General features: G+C 39.8%; 1 protein-coding gene across 4 annotated transcripts in view; it reads right to left on the bottom strand.

Moving 5' to 3' along the window:
- The window catches only part of dpy19l3 (dpy-19 like C-mannosyltransferase 3), an 85,723-nt gene that overhangs the window by 55,596 nt on the left and 11,941 nt on the right, over nt 1-18,186 (bottom strand). For 3 of the 4 annotated variants that reach the window (XM_087841762.1, XM_006779691.3, XM_035906364.2), the window contains exons 4-6: nt 13,211-13,301; nt 1,249-1,370; nt 541-686 (exon numbers count right to left, since the gene is read on the bottom strand). In XM_087841762.1, the coding sequence (XP_087697888.1) occupies nt 541-686; nt 1,249-1,370; nt 13,211-13,301 (359 nt within the window). Of the gene's footprint in view, nt 1-540; nt 687-1,248; nt 1,371-13,210; nt 13,302-15,718; nt 16,532-18,186 lie in introns of those variants that run through there. The other variant, XM_087841788.1, reaches the window with a different exon arrangement.

Raw genomic sequence — 18,186 nt, 5'->3', positions numbered from 1 at the left:
GCTGTTAGCGGATGCTGTTAGCTGCTGCTGTTAGCTGCTGCTGTTAGCGGATGCTGTTAGCGGATGCTGTTAGCGGATGCTGTTAGCGGATGCTGTTAGCGGATGCTGTTAGCGGATGCTAGCTACTGTTTGATGTCTTTTAAGTAGATATAATATGGTGAATAAACTTTCAGATGATGTCAGAATGTAATCAAACTGTGATTTTTAGGACTTTCAAGCCTAACGTTAGCTAGGATGATGTTAGCTTATAAACAGCTGCTGCTTTTTGTTGTTTGGGTGGTTCGTTTATGAAAACATCAATTTGTTGAAAGATATAAATACACACTAATCTATTTATATTTATCAGTACAATATATTTTCTTTGTGTTACCTAACCTCAAAAAAAATTACCAACTGCACCTTTAAAAGTTGATCCATAAAAGAAATTTTAAAAAAAGGACACTTTGTTATATTGAGAGAAAAACTGCCATGACAGAGTCAAGAAAGGAACTAACTCTCTCCTCCTTCACTGTGTCACGCACACAGATAGTTATTACTCACCTGTTAAGGATGTACCAGACCCCGGTGAGCGCACCAGCAAGCCAGGAGCCAGACAGAAGCCACGCTGTGAGGTACAAAGCGATCACATACACAGCTTGGAGCGAGAACACTGTGTAAATGTAAAAGTACACGGGCTCCAAATATGACTGGGCCACACACACAAAAACACAGACACACACATACACAAAGGGAAGCCATTAGTTCATTAGGCAGCGCGATTGAATGCACAGAGTTGACAACAGTGACAGCGACTGACTCGGGCACTCGAGAACACTGTGGCATTTTCAAAGTTGTGTCTGATATTTCACTCCCTGACATTCTTGTCTCTCGGCGAGACAGCTGATGAAGCTTAGTCGCGGTTTCTCGGTTAATTGTTATGCCAATACAGAAACCTTTTCCTCCAGTGTGACAAGTGTAAGGGCTCCGAGTCATGTCAGCTAAAAAGACAGAAAAACAAAGGAATGCCACTGCGCCTCAAACACCTTCTCCTCATTTGACTACGATCATTACAGTAATAAAGCCAAAAGAAAATACATTTTTCAAAACACTGGAGAGTGACTTTACTTTCTCCCCCCACCCCTACACATAAAAAGGATGTGTTAATTAACAGAACAAATGACAAAAGTCCCAGACAGTCTAGCTGGTGTAGCTGAGGTCTTTAATCTTTTGTGTGTTACCAGCCGAGATGACAGGTGAGTGTTGTATTACCTGTATGGGCAACAATCTGTAGAGAACACTGAGAAAGACCTCTTGGTAGATATTCATTCGCTGCAAGAGGTTAATGGTCCTCTTGGATTCTGTCAAGTTGTCATGGATCATTTCTTTGAGCCCTGCAAACACAAAATTCACACACACAAACACACCATTTGAAAAATGCCACCAGTTCTTTAATTTTTTTTTTACAAACTGATAATTATTATTGGCTTTATGACAGCCAGGGAGGAAGGGGTGTTAATGTTTCTCGAAGCTCACCTGGCTCATTTATTTAGCTCAGACTCGTGCCATTAGAGAAAAACAACAGGGTCGGAAATTTGTATCAACCACTAAAAACACAGCGCATTGCTCAAAGCACGCTCGGAACGCTTCAAACTTCACTTCATTTCCTGAATTTTAGCAAACTAAATGTAGTTTGTTCCGTTTTTCTCCAAAAGAAATTCCCTAAATGACCCAAACATCAATCTAATAAATAAAGCATGTGAAAATTTCCTGCAGTGCTTTATTGGAGATGGGTTGTGGGGCAACTTCATCCCCCATGAAATAATAAAAACAACCTTTGAGGGGAAAAAAGATTTTTGGTTTAAAACATTAAAAATGTAACAAATGCGCCCTGTGTACAGACGGGTGTGTCCTCACCGCAGAGGCCTGGATCCTAGTCAGCTCTCATCTCACCGCCAAATAAAACGGCAAAAAGCCAAAAATATAAATCTTCTTTTTAAGCGGATTGTTGATTTGGCAACTCTTAAAGTTTTTGTTATTTCTCAGATACGTTGATTTAGGTTTCTCAACCTTCTTCATTTGCATCGACATCTCTTTGGACCTTAAATTGAGACTTAATGGCCAAGACCACGCACCTCGTCTATGCATGAAGATGAAAAATGTGTCATTTGTGACAGAACTATTCAATTTATAAGCATTCTGCTTATAAATTGTTTCCACTAACTCAGTAATAAAAACACAAAAGCACTTGTGCATCTTTACAAAGCACATCATGACAAAGTGACCCAGTTTTACAAACTGCACCTTTAAGGACTGCTGGATTTTCACTGTATGTAACCGATCGATTTCCTCTGACTCTGAGTGTGTGGCTGATGTGGCTCATAAATACAAACCCACAGAGCGTTATCATCACCTCTGCTTTAGTGCATTTCAAGTGCACTTGCTTTTTGGGCTTGATGGTCTGCAACTTTACTGTTTCAGTCCACTCTCACCTCCCGTCAGTGCGGTTTTCAGCAGACAAAGACAGGCAAAGTTAATGACTAGCTGTGGAACATAGAGGAGCTCTTTTTACAGCCAGATATTTTACTGTGATGCTGGTGGGAACACATCAAAGAGGAAAAGAAGGTAAATATTGGACTTAGATTTGCTAAGCTGCCAAAAACATTACTCCAAATGAATGCTCATGTGGGATGCTGGATGTGTCAAAGGGGAAATATTTAAAAGGACATATTACATCATTGTTTTGCACACAGCTGGTTTCTTCTCCATTAAATGGGAAAAAAAGCCTCTGTTTTCCAGTAATTGAGGTTTAAACTATAATTCAGGTTTATTACTACTTAGCTGCCAAGGGCATCAAAAGTGGAGAGGCAAGGGGCCCTCGTCTCCCCTCACTTTATGCCCCACTCTCACATCCTTCAGAAAGATTTAAAGTTTAGGTCTTCTTGCTAATTTTTAACCAAATTTTTTTTCCCCATGCTTTAGCAGGTCAGACGCGCCCCACTAATATTTGTTTTTTGGGTATTTTTATTGTGGACTCACCACACGATTTAAAGTTACTGTACTACATTACCTCTGCACATTTTAAATTCATCTTTAGACTGCTGGGAATGGCGAAGCTCCTCGGTTCATCCACTGACTGGAATGAGCCGTTTTTGCTCCTCCCCCGTTAAACCAACTTTCTCTTTCTACTGATTGGCTGCCTCACTTAAAAAATTATAGAAGGCAAATGGGTGGGCGGGGCTTCCTGGCACAGGCAACGTAAGACGACCGTATTAGGTATATCCCCTGTAGCTGACGCTGAAATGTTTGTGTGGGTTGCCATGACAACTCCAGAAGCGCGTCTGAGATCGTTATATTGCTTTCTATTTGTTTTCCTTATTTGCTACTCATGCTTGTGTACATTTGCAGTAGGAAAATATAATCTACGAATCCAGTGATATATCCTTCTTATAAGAAATGTTTCTGTTAAAATATTATTGTGAAGTAGTCACTTCCTGTGAGTTGCGGGAACCGGAAGTTGTGCGCGGGAGAGACAAGACAGAACGGTAACACGGCGGACTTTTCGGAATGTACAACTTTTCTACTGCTGGCTTTACAAGGCGTACACGGTAAAAATCATTACGCTGTTATTTTTTTAACACTTGTGCACTTTGTGAAACGAAATAAGTGGCTGAGATGAATATCATATGTGCTATTGATATTATTTTACTTGTTTCTAGTTTTCAAGGTGCTCCATGATTGTGAGAGGAATAAAAGAATTGTGGACATCAGTACGAAGCGTGGATTCTTTCGACCAGAGTAGATACATCCCCGCTCCATGACATGACATCATACATATTCAAGAGAAGAAACATAGACCTATTTATGAGGGGCAGCCAATCAGAAGAAAGCTGGTTGAACAGGAAGGGAAGTAATCTGGCTTCTTTCAGACAGAAAAAAAAAAGTACAACATAATTAATAATTATTTATACTCTAGTGAAAGTAAAAGCTCCACTTTAACATGAAAAACTCAAAGGGAATACACCTGGAATGATCTTTCACTATATACCTGGATCACTAATACCACCACAGGAGGTCAGAATGAAAGCACAAAGTGTTGGTGATTATGTTAGGCTGTGTCTTGTTCTTTTTTCCTCTTCCAAATGAGATCGACAAAGTGGTGTTTTGTCTCTTGCCTCACCTGACTTTTAAAGCTATGCTGCTACATGTTCTAAATCGCTTTGGTCCAATGGCATTATTACAGAAGGGAATGATAACGAGAATTACCAAAATAACACTAACATATAAAAAAGAATGACATTGTAACATTATTCTGTCACAGAAAACACTGCTGCTGGTGTTATATGAGCTGATGCGCGCACTGATAGCATTAATCCATATTGGTTACTCCATGCAGTATCATCACCATGTACTGGGTTTGACTGAAACAAAGTGTGACATGGAGCGAGGAGCGAGGGCTGACTTTCTGCTGCAGGCTGGGATGTGTCAGCCTGATTTCCGCTGTGTTCTTGATCCATGGAAAACCATAAAAACCAGCACGGTTTTGCATAAACAAAGTGCACATTACCACCCACACGCATGACCCACTCGACTTTGTTCATTCATTTACGGCATCATGCCTTTCTTTTTCCACCTGACTCTGTATCCTGCCTTGCTCGCTCATCTGGATTCTTTCTCCTATTTTAGCTCATTTATTCATCACATCTTTCCTCCTTTTCTTTCATTTCTTGCCTTTTCAATTATTGCTTCCTTTCTCACTTTCTTCCTATGCCCATCCCTATCATTTCCCACTTCTTCCATTACCTGCCGTCACTTCAGCGCTTCATCCCTAACACCAAAAACCTACTGTAGTTTGTGCATAACGAGCTGCTGTGCTGTGACAGAAAAACAAAGGAACATAGAAAGGGACGGGAAGGGAGGTCAACCAGTTCCTCAACTGATTAGACTACAGCTCAATTATTTGCCTTAGTGGAAAATTAGGCACATTTCCAACAAGGAATTTTACATGGTAATGGGAACAAAATAATTAGGCTAATTTCCCTCAGACCGGACTGTGCATCATGAGAAAAGTGCAGTGATTTGTTTGCTTGGGTGGAAATAATGAAGTGAAAAACAGTTTTTTCTTACAAGTATGGATAGAGAGAGCCACCTGGTGTTGGCAACCATGTACAAAGGAAGGTGCTAACAAAAGCTAGCTTCCTAAAACAAGAAGTTACAGAAAAACTGTAGGTCCCGGGTGATGCTATGCTGTAGTGACACAAGACTCGGCGGTATCGACCACGGCAGCACGGCACTGGTTACCGCCATTTCAGGCAGTTTATTTCTAGACAGCTTTATCTGATCTGGAGAGTTTGCAAATTTATACTGAAGAGCGTTTGGAGCGAGTTGTTATGTGGAAGCCGAACCAGCAGCGAGAGGAGCCTGAAGACTTACACCTCTACACATTTGGCTGGACTCTAACCTGTGTGTGTTTCTGTGATATATATACACTCTCCCACCCACATCCACTTCAAACTCTTTAAGTGAAATCAAGGTCTGGTTTACTCACAACCTTCTTAAACTTAATGGCAATAAAACAGAATTAATTTTAATAGGCACCAGATCCAACTAGTCTTTCATTATCCATTGATAACTCTGTCACACCCTCCCCTCAGGTTAAGAGTCTTGGTGTCATCCTCGATAGCACTCTGTCCTTCAGAGCATATATAAAATAATATCACTCCGTCTTCCTACTTTCATCTCTGTAATATTAACGGCCTTCGTCCCTCACTCACTCCAAACAGTACCTCCATACTCATCAATGCTCTTGTCACATCTCGTCTGGATTACTGTAATTCTCCTCTCTGTGGTTTACCTCATAAATCCCTCCATAAATTGCAGTTAGTTCAAAACACAGCTGCTCGTATTATCTCCAGAACTAGATCCACTGAAGAAGAAAAAAAAAAACGGAGGGCAGGGATAGCTCAGTAGGTAGAGTGGTGGCCCCATGATCGGAAGGTTGGGGGTTCGACTCCACTGAACGATTACCCTGAGTTACCCCTGAGCAAGGTACCATCCCTACACACTGCTCCCCGGGCGCTGCATTGGTGGCTGCCCACTGCTTCACTGGGTGAATGGGTTAAATGCAGAGGAGCAATTTCCCTATGGGGACTAACACATACACATTATTATTAGAACAGCTGTTCTTAAACAGCTCCATTGGCTCCCAGTTCACCTCAAAGCGCTTCATAACCTCGCTCCTCCATATCTATCCGATCTTCTCCACACATACTCGCCCCACCGTACACTCCGCTCTTCTTCAGCTTCCCTTCTGTCTGTTCCACCTTGTGTTATTGTAAGGTGACCTTGAGGGTCTTAAAGGCGCCTATAAATAAAATGTATCATTATTATTATGACCGAGGAGCTCGGTGGAAGCTTGAGTTTACCTGCATACATCGTTCTCACTGTGTCACCTGTTGACCACCTGCTGCTGGTTTGCACACACTGACTGGTGATCGTCACAGTTTTGTACAAAAAAGGCAAATGTGCCTCATCGTTGATCAGCTCAGAGAGCTGGGCTGCTCGGAGCTTGTGTTTCCCTTCAGAGTGACTCTATTTAAAATGAATAGACGGGATTTAAGAGGAAGGAGCGAAGAACACCGAGCAGCAGATCAGGCATAATGGAAACAGGCCAAAAGTTTATTAAGGAACAAAATTGGAATAATTTGTTTCCAGCAGGCTGGATAAGTAAGTGCTGTTTATTTCAGTATGAAATTTGTTTCAAAATTACTAAAATAACTCTCTCTGAATGGCCTGAATTCATTTATTGAATAAACTTTTTTTCTTTTTATCTAAAATAAACTTACAAAGCAATGGAAACACTTGTATATTCCTCATTTCTCTGTATGTATTATTGCAGAGTCTACCTTACAACATAAAGCAGCTTGAGGCAACTGTTGTTGTGATTTGGCGAATAAGAATAAGAGAAGGAGATATTAATAAGTGAGGAGATGGGACGGAGCGGGGTGTGATAATGAGGGAAAAGTGAAGGGAGGAAGACAGAGCGATGGAGGGAGTGAGGTAGATGAGAATTGGTGGAGGGAGTAATAGAAGACAAGAAGAAAGGGAATTACTTCAGGGAGGGAGTCAGGGAACAAAATATGGAACAAGAGGAGATACTCTGCAGGTCTTATGTGTGAGACTTGCAGTAGTTAAAAAAACACTACTTCAGATATCAATTTATAATCATTTTAGAGATTTTAAAGTTGTCTTATGCTACCTGCTCCACGCTGTCTATTTATTATTATCATCATCAGGAGCATCCCTTTGCATCGTGGATGTGCAGCCGAGGCAGCAATCTACAGTTAATGCACAAACACACTACGGGTTCATCCCCCGAGTTTGCTGACGTTTTTATGCTTGAATGATTCTCAGGTAATTGGTAAATGACTAAATAGATGAAAAAATACCGGCGGCCACCAGCGCTGCCCCTCCGCCTCCAAGTAGATACACGTATGGTTTCCATTTAAAAATCCCACGTCAGCTTGTACTCAAGTTACTGCAATCACAAGCTTCAGAAAACATGACCTCTGACCTTGAGGTCGAGGTCACCGGGATTCAAACCAGGATATGTCCTTTAACGCACATATTAAACAAATATGTAAGACTGCGTTCTTCCATTTGCGCAACATCTCTAAAATTAGAAATATCCTGTCTCAGAGTGACGCTGAAAAACTAGTTCATGCATTTATTACTTCCAGGCTGGACGACTGTAATTCATTATTATCGGGATGTCCAAAAAACTCCCTGAAAAGCCTTCAGCTAATCCAAAATGCTGCAGCAAGAGTCCTGACAGGGACTAGAAAGAGAGAGCATATTTCTCCTGTTTTGGCTTCCTGTTAAATCCAGAACTGAATTCAAAATCCTGCTCCTCACATACAAGGTCTTAAATAATCAGGCCCCATCGTATCTTAATGACCTTGTAGTACCATATCACCCTATTAGAGCACTTCGCTCTCGCTCTGCAGGCCTACTTGTTGTTCCTAGAGTATTTAAAAGTAGAATGGGAGGGAGAGCCTTCAGTTTTCAGGCCCCTCTTCTGTGGAACCAGCTTCCAGTTTGGATTCGGGAGACAGACACTATCTCTACTTTTAAGATTAGGCTTAAAACTTTCCTTTTTGCTAAAGCATATAGTTAGGGCTGGACCAGGTGACCCTGAATCCTCCCTTAGTTATGCTGCAATAGATGTAGGCTGCCGGGGGATTCCCATGATGCATTGAGTTTTTCCTTTCCAGTCACCTTTCTCACTCACTATGTATTAACAGACCTCTCTGCATTGAATCATATCTGTTATTATTTTTGAAATTGAAATTGAAATTGAAATGTTTATTTCAGTCAACAACAACAGATTATAATTTTACATAAAAGTACTCAAACAGTAACCGAAAAAGGAATAGGCTGAAGCTTTATGGCTTATACTTATCCTATCCCTTACCCCCATAGAAATAATCAAATCCTTAACCAAGAAAATAAATAACATTGATAAATAAGTTGTATACAGTTTGAAAAGAAATCAATGATAAATCAAGAAATTAAGAAATTAAATCAACACAAACCTTTTTTAACAAACCAAATTTCTATAACCTTGTATAATACTAATTTTTAAAATCTTCCTGAAGAATGACAAAGAAAAACACATCTTCAGTTCATCATTAAGTCCATTCCATAATTTCACTCCCAAAACTGACACACATCTATACTTAACATTGGTTCTCACTTTAGGCATTTCAAACTTATAAGACCCCCTCAAATCATATTTTCCATCTCTTAGTTGAAACATACTTAAAATACAAATTGGAACATTCTTATTCATCACTCGATATATCATTTCTAAAGTTTTAGAATATATAATGTCCATGAATTTTAACATAGATGATCCTACAAAAAACTGGTTGGTTGACTCCCTATATCCAACTTTATTTATTATTCTAATAGCTCTTTTTTGCAATTTAAATATTGAATCCAAATATGTTTTGTATGTGTTCCCCCAAATTTCTGCACAGTAGGTCATATAAGGCAAACAAAGGGAAGTATACAATAAATAAAGGCAGTTTTTATTCAAAAAATGTCTTGTTTTATAAAGAATAGAAATAGACTTGGATAATTTCCGTTTCACATGTTCTATGTGGGGCTTCCAACAAAGTTTATCATCAATAATTACTCCTAAAAATTTTGTCTCATATACTCTTTCAATTTCCACATTATTTAAATTCAATTTTACTTTAATATTACTTTTACTACCTCCAAATAACATAAATTTTGTTTTACTTTCATTCAATGATAGTTTATTAAATACAAACCATCTATTTAACTTCATGAGTTCTGTTTCCACTGTTTTCAGTAATTTCTTTATGTCTTTTCCAGAGCAAAATAAGTTTGTATCATCAGCAAACATCACATATTTTAAAGTATCACTGGCTGTACAAATATCATTTATATAAAGTAAAAATAATTTAGGTCCCAAAACAGATCCTTGCGGAACTCCACAAGTTACTTTTCTAAGTTTAGATTTCATGTTATTAATACTCACATATTGGAACCTATTATTCAAGTAACTATTTAACCAAAATTGTACAACACCTCTTAAACCATACCTTTCACACTTCTGTAAAAGTAAAGAATGATCTATCGTATCAAAGGCTTTACGTAAATCAATAAACACACCTATTCCAAACTGTTTTTCATCCACAGCTGTTGTAATATTTTCAATAAATTCCATCACAGCTAGAGATGTTGAGCGATTTCTTCTAAACCCATACTGATGATCATTCAATAAATCATATTTATCAATAAAAGAATCTAGTTTGTTTGCAAATAGTTTTTCAAGAATCTTTGAAAACTGAGGCAGTAAAGATACCGGTCTATAGTTTGACACAATCTGTTTATCACCAGTTTTATATAGTGGGATCACTTTGGCTATTTTCATTTTATCTGGAAAAATTCCAGTTTGAAATGATTTGTTACAAATATATGTTAACGGTTGAAGGACACTATGAAGAACTTCTTTAATTAGCGACATGTCAAGGTCGTCACAATCCATGGATTTTTTACTCTTGAATTTACTCACCACTTCTACAATGTCACTCTCACAGACTCCACCAAGAAACATTGAGCTACATTTAGAAGAAGTAGAATCTACTTCATCATTTTCTCCTGGTACAGAAATCTCTTTTGCCAAGTTGGGACCTACATTAACAAAGTAATCATTAAATTCATTAACAATGCTCTCAGTATTCTCAACCACTACATTACCTCTTGTTACAATACGTGTTGGAGAACATATATTATGTTGATTTTTTATTATCCTATTTAATACACTCCAGGTAGCCTTAATATTACTTTTATGTTTTTGAAGCAGCTGTTCATAATATCTTTTCTTTTCATATCGCATAATAGATGTTAATTTATTTCGATATTTCTTATATTTGTCTTCATTTTCCTTTGTTCTATTTGTCAAAAAAATCCTGTATAACCTATTTTTCTTTTTACAGGCTCTTTCCAGGCCTTGTGTAAACCATGGTTTTTTCTTTTTATAATTTCCAGAAAACTTTTTAATTGGACAATGGCTGTCATAGATTGACAAAAATATATCCAAAAATGCATTGTATGCATCATTAGTGTCTTCCACATAAACTTTTTGCCAGTCATAATTTTCTAAGTCTGTTTTAAAAGCTGCAATTTGTTCTGGTGTTTTTATTCTACCTCTGTAATCAATTTTCTTTTCCTCTTGAAAATGAAGTTGATTGTTCATTTCAAACACTGAAAAGACAGGCAAGTGATCACTTACATCTGTGACTAACAGTCCACTATGTATCTTGCTGTCTATCTTATTGACAAAAATATTGTCGATCAAAGTGGCACTATCCATCGTTATTCTGCTCGGCTTTAGAATCAACGGATGGAATCCAAAACTAAACATTGTATCAATAAATTCTGAAGTCTTATTATGGTCGTTTACCTTCAATAGATCAATGTTAAAATCACCACAGAAAAAAGTCACCTTCTCCTTGTGTTTTTCTAATATTACAGAAATTTCTTTAGTAAACTGATCTATACAGGATGCAGGTGTACGATAAATGCAGCTAACTAATATGTTTTTCGATCTTTCAACCTGAATTTCAATGGTTAAACATTCCATCAAGTTATCAATCACAGCAGTCATATTGTTAACAACTTTACATTTAAGATATGAAAAAACAAACATAGCAACACCTCCTCCTCTTCTATTCTTCCTATTTTGCCAAAACATTTCATAGCCCTCTAGTCCATCTTGCAATTCTTTGTCGTCATTCAACCATGTTTCTGAAATTGCTACCACTGCAAACTTATTTTGGAATTGATCAAGATACGCTTTGATTTTAGAAAAATTACTGTAAAGACTCCGACTGTTAAAGTGGATTAATGAAAAACCTTTTAACTTGGGATCCAACTCTTCCCCATTATAATATTCACATGTCATATCAACATTCTGATAGAGGTGGATATCTGGATCAATACTATTGTCCAACTCATAAAATTTATAATCATAAGATCCAAAATATTCCATTTTTTGCCTTTTTTTTTTTTTTTTGTTCACACATTCACATACATAGTTATTTTTCTCACACTTATCAAATATTGTTCATATCACAGTCAGCAGCACAATTCTTTTCTACACTGAACTCTATTTCTTTTGTTTAAATCTCTCAAGATCTGCAATGTCTCTGACAACAATTACTTTAGCTTGTTCTGGTGTCCCATTAAGTCTTATGAATACCTTACAGTTCCTGGTCCAGGTATCTTGGATGTGCCTTTCCTTCTTCAATAGTCTTGCCTGTCGTGCAATTTCAGCATTTCTCTTGGTGAGATGCTCATTCACATATACGCCGGTTCCCTTTAACTTCTTTCCCATCTTTAACAGTTCAACTTTATATTTCCTGTTCACAAATCGTAGTATGATAGTTGGCATCTTGGTATGTTTTTGTGGAATAGTATGACATGCAGCCATGTTTTTGCTATCCAAAAGAATGTCTTTGTCTTTGAAAAACTGAATAACTTGCTGCTCAAGCAAATCCTTTTCAGCTCTTGGTGCATCTTCCCCCTCCTTGTCACCTGCTGTACTCCGTGCATAGGTGTAGTGATTTGTCTTTAGTCCAGAAATAATCACATCTTCCATTCTTGTATACTGCTCCAAATCTTCAACTCTTTTTTCCAGCTCTTCAATCTTCTTGTCTTTTTCCTTAATCACAATCTTCAGTTGTCTTACTTCTTCAATTAAGTCCAGTAGTCCTGCTTGCTGTTTCACCACCTTACTCAATTCCTCTGACATGAAGTTAAGAGACTTCTTAACTTCTTCAATATCTTCTGTTAGCCTCTTAGTTGTCATGTTTCTTGATCACCAATTTAAATTCTTAGAAGACAAAAATGAATTCCAGGCTCCAGGTAATCCAATAAGCCAGGTGTTACTTGTGGAGCACATGTGATGAAAAAAAGGGACCCTAAACCTCAAAGTTTGTGGAAATACTCACTCAAAATGAAGCAGAACTTCTTTGTGAAGATGCAAGTCTTAACCAATCTTTTAGATTTTAAGTTCTTTTCGTGATGTTTGTTGGATTGCTAAGAGTAACAAACGCAGTTTTCCCAATAAGCAGCCATCTTGGTTTTTTCATTCGAGGATGTGGACTTATAGCTGAGTCTCAAACATTTTGCCAATGCTTGTGGGTTCTCTGTCTCTCTTCCACAGCATGTCTTTATCCTGTCTTCCTTCTCTCACCCCAACCAATCACAGCAGATGGCCCCGCCCCTCCCTGAGCCTGGTTCTGCCGGAGGTTTCTTCCTGTTAAAAGGGAGTTTTTCCTTCCCACTGTCACCAAAGTGCTGCTCATAGGGGGTCATATGATTGTTGGGTTTTTCTCTGTATCTATAAAGCGCCTTGAGGCGACTTTTGTGATTTGGCGCTATATAAATAAAATTGAATTGAATTGAATTGTAAACCCGACTGTGATTTTTTGTAGATGAACCAATGGTACACCCCCCCCACTCACTCAACCCACTTTTCGATTAACACCTGGACACTACAGCTTCCTGTAACATCCACTTCATTGTTGTTGGAGTGGAAAGTTCTTGGATCATTTTGACCCTCAAAGTTGTGTTTGTGAAGAAATGACAACTGTCATGAATACAAACAGGGACCGATCCCTGCGATCACAGGGCATACCTTCTTGTATTGATGGGGCGTGCAGCATTTGTTTATAGTAGGAGTAGTATAGTCCACACTCTGTCCGAAAGGAGATCTCCCTCTCCACTTCCTGAAAATAAAAAGAAGGATTTTAGTTTCATGAAAGCAAACGCTTCTGTTCTCTGTAATATGGAAAACAGATATCCTGGCAAGACATGACAGAAACATGGAGGATAAAGGCAAAGCAGCTAATACACTCATAATCCTCTCCAGTAATAATCAGACAGGTAACACCGTGTGTGAGTGCGTGCTTGGAGGATGTCTTCCCAAGAGACTTCCTGCTCGTCATGCGTGATTACTGCTCCTCGGGGGGTTAAGAGGAGAGAGCAAACAGCGAACAACCAGCTGTGGAATATTAAGCCAATCATTAATCTATCATATTTAGTCTGCAAATTGTTTTTGCAACTGTGCTTGACAAAAAGGAAACGCTTTGATTTTAGCTACTCGCTTCTTCTAAAACTCACTGAAAGTCTGTCAAATTGTTTCTCCAGATTTACTGCAGCCAAATCCGGTCCAAGCAATCTCCAAATCCTCCGCGTGTTAAAAACCAAAGCATGTTTCCCAGTATTGCTGCAAAGCATTTTATCTGATATTTTTCCAGTAATAACTAAAACCTCACAAAAAGACTATAAAATTAGAAATGCATATAACATCTGTCCATTAAAACCAATTGATCAATAGAAATGATTTTCCAATAACAACGTTCAATTTCTAACATTCATACAAACTTGTACATAAAACGTTCTGTATTCTGAACAGATTTCATGCATTTCAGAGGAGAATGATCCTAATTTAAACAGCCTAGCTCATTCTGCAGTTCTTATATCTGACAAATCATCATAACCAGTCTGTGGAAACCTGAGAGCAGTTATTTGTTCTGTAGCCGTCAGGGAGCGACAGGACAGGGGATCCCAATCAGATCGCCCACCGAGGCAGGGTTTCCCACCAGTTAATTAATGTCATTTACTTGGTTGAAACCATTAGCTGATTAACAGAGTGTAAATCAGCATGGGTCTGCCTCCTGAGGAGAACAGCAGAAAACCACTGGTTCATAACGCAGATATGATCAGCTGCAAAAAATTAAATACGCATTTGGACGAGCCTCTGGAAGAAAAGACGAGACCGATTCTACGAGCACAGGGACGGCCCGGAGCGCAAGAACGATGAGGAGGGCAGCGAGCGTTTTTAACCTCGGGCAGCCACAAGCGCTCGGTTATTGTGATCTTGTTGCTCCGTCAGAAAAACAAGACCACATCTGGAAAAACTATCAAAGTTACTGACATCATACAAAAACATGGCAGATTAAAATAAATATTTTGATCATGGTAAGAGCATTTTGATTAACAACGGGAAACCACGTTAGCTGCTCCACGTGTGAACTGATCCCGATCAGTCACAGACGTATCAGCTACGAGCCTCAAAAGGAGGTCATGTATATTACTGGCACCATCTATGAAGAAGCTGTTTCAACACACTCTGCAAATGAGTTCACCGCATCATCTTTGTATGATTTAGAAGCAAATAAACACCCGAAAATTGAAAGAATGAGTTCACAGCTCAAGAAATGGGACCATCCAGGAAGCACTTGGAGTCACAGATTTGACCTTTTGCAGGAAGATTAATGGCATCGACATCCTGTGTTTAAATGAAAGCTAACAGACTGTCTGAGAAGTTGATGGAGTGGCAGCCAGACGAGAGTGCGAGCCTCCCAGGACTCATCCATACACTGAATGGATGCACGGCATTTCCACAAATACATGTGGATTAATAGACATATATATAGAAACTGTGTTGTTTACCTGCAGTGGCAACAAACATAATGTTAAAAGTTGACAAATAGACACCTTCATAAAAACTTCCTACACATGAAGAGAAAAATTAGCAACATTTTCGTACCAGGGTCTAAATGTGACCGTCTGTGAAGTCAGACGTTTTAACATTGGAGTCTACAGAGGCTGACTCGCGTTTGGAGACGACCTCTAGTGGCCATTCCAGGAACTGCACTGATTTGGCATTGAGTTGCATCTTGGTTGAAGAGATATTTCTTGGTGTTTAAGATCATTTCTAACATTTCTAAATTATGCAACACTTTTCCAACTGAGCAGGCAAAACTTTATCTCTAACTTCAGAAAAGAAAAAAAAAACAACAGACAGAAAAAAATAAATCTATGCCACTTTAACTATAAAGGAGATAATAACAGCATCAGATGCCTGTTGCTTGCTGGATCTTTGTACCGTGATCTCACTGTTATTGGGGCCACTCTGTAACGACCTAAAACCACAGAAGGGGCGGGAGCTCTGACTGTGGTTGCAGATTGGACGACGGTGTGCTGTGATGGTTTTCATTAGCACCGTGCTGCAGACTGAACCCAGGAAGCAGACTGAACCTGCCCCCCGAGGCGGTCGAAGCAGAGCTCGTTTGTAATGTGTTTGGTTTATCAATCGCTCAAATTGAAACACTTTCTATAAACACGTAATAACTCCTACCGTGAGCTGTGAGAACCACAGCAGATTCTCATGTAAGCCGTTCACACACCAGGCCTGAGTCAGTGCCAGCAGCACAGCCGCTAACAGCCCTGCTGCCATGAAAACGCACTGTTGCCAAGGCCGCTGGAGTGAAACGCCTGAACCGGAACGGGAACCGGATCGCCCAAGCAGAGAAACCCCTCCTTCACCCCCCTCCTGCGTTCCCGACAGAGCGTTATGGTTACATCTGCCTTCAGACGGCGCATCTTGTGAAAGGCCATGTTTTGGCTTCACCCTCTTACGGAGCTCCATTGCCTGGGAACGCAGAGATTATCAATAAATTCTTGGATCCTTTGATGAGCTGAATCCAGGTAGATAAACAGGACGCTCCCGGGTTAAGGTACAGAACTGATCCAAATCCATTACGGAAAAAAATGTAAATGTGGTGTGTTTTTCTCTTCTTGAAGTCAATCCAAATAAATTCGCTTTTTAATCGCTTCAAGTTCCCTGCCAAAGGAAATATGCAAAAGCTTCCTCTGAGGGATGAGCAGCTACTTTCCTTCCCAATCCTCCTTTTGAGTTTTGCCCAAGGCAAAACAAGCCTTGGCTTTCCACCAAGAACTCTGATGAGATGGCTAATCCTCAATTTAAATTAAGGTCAAAGAGAATAGGCCTAGTTAACAAGTTCACACATTGCTCATTACGCTGGAAGCCAGTAGCACCGATCCTCTTCTCTCTGTGTGTCTGTGTTACCATTTCCTCCTTATGGGTCTCTGAATAACTCCCATCTCTGTTATGTGATGCACGAAAAATCCAAGCCAGGGTCCATCCAGCATTTCCTCTGCTCTATGTCTGCCAAAGCCTAAATACGAAGTGGCCTCTGCCTCCATCGAACGCAGCCGGCAACTTCAGAACAAAAAGCGAACAGAAAGACTAAACCCTGCGAACAACAGGACAGGCTGTGGATAACTGCAGCAGCCAGAGGGAGGGAGGGAGAAGCGAGTTGACTACTGGTGACCCCTCGTCTATAAAAGCACACGTGCTTACAGGAAAAGAATAAGAAGAGTAAGTGGGGGTGGGGAAACATGGGAACATTATTCGGAAAATGCAGGGAACAGTTGTCGGAAGGTTTGCGGATCTGTGCGCTCGTCTGAAATAAACCGAGGCGCTGCAGCCGGCACGGATGTGACCTCACACCTGATGAATTCAAGAGGCCAGATTAAGCCAGCTGTCTCGCTACATAAGAGGACAAGAGATAATAAGCGCTGTAAGGGTACGAGCGTGAACGAGAGAGAGAAAAAATCCTCCAGACCCTTTCACCTCAGGCTAACTCTGATAATACATTCCCTCAACAGCATGCTGGGTGAGGAAACCGCATATGAGATTATTAAAAGCAGTCCCCTTTCTGGGAAGCTTCTCCACAGGCCGCCGTGCTCCGATACCATCAGTCACGTAGGGTCAGGTCGGGTCAGGCAGCAGCACTGATCAGGCGGGACTCCCAAATCCACAAATTACTTTCCAGCACGTTTCACAGTTCTTTCCAGCCTACTTGACCTGAAGACACTTCAGACAACGTGTGTGTGTGTGTGAGTGTGTGTGTGTGTGAGTGAAACAGTAAATGGGAGAATAAAAGTGAGAGAGATGGGGGGGGGTCTGAAGGCAGGAAATTAAATATATCCATCCAGACGGCCCAGAGAGCAACAGGAAGCAGTTCAAGGTAAAACCAGGAGCCTGAATCATGCAAAGTGCACGAAACACAATTTTCTGTGCCTTGGAAACTTCTTTTGGATAATTCAGCATGTTCTTCTGTCCGCACAGCTAAATGTAAATTTTGAATTTGAAAGTCATTTCCCTCTGTTTGGGTCTCCACACAAACTGAGCTGGTAGTTTTTGTGGTTTTCTTTCATTTCACAACGACAATCAGGGTTCAACAAAACTAGTAGTAATGATTAAAAAGAACAAACGCTGGCCCGCTGATGGATCTTAGTTTTCATTTCTTTGCCATAATCTTTACATTTGGCAGATTTCTTTTAGCAGCAATACCTGCAGCGTGCACAGTGAGTTTTAGTCCACTTCACTTAAATGAAAGCCTCAGTTCCTAATTATCTTTCTGATAGAAGCAAAAATAAATCTACTAATCTTACTGGTACACATTAACATTAAAAGGCCAATCCTGCTGCATAACATGCAGTGCAATAGTGAGAAGACTACATGACTCCATGAATATGCGTGTGACTACACAGATATACAAAACACAATCAGCAAAAAGACATGTGATGCATAACGCCGTAAGGTCATAGGCTACCATCACCACCTGCAGCCTGAGACAGGTGAGTCTGAGTCTGTCAAACTTTGTCACAACATCAACCTGATCAGCCTACCGACACAGGACTATGGGAGGGACTGACTGAGGTCACAACTAAATTTCATTCCCTGAGACAGATTAAAAAATGTAAACAAAACAAAAATATATATCTGAACAAGTCACC

This window comes from Neolamprologus brichardi, chromosome 1, assembly GCF_056152115.1.
Source record: "Neolamprologus brichardi isolate AB-2024 chromosome 1, ASM5615211v1, whole genome shotgun sequence".
Classification (NCBI taxonomy): Eukaryota; Metazoa; Chordata; class Actinopteri; order Cichliformes; family Cichlidae; genus Neolamprologus; species Neolamprologus brichardi.
Note: the sequence above shows the minus strand (reverse complement) of the source record. Positions and strands in the feature narration are given on the sequence as shown.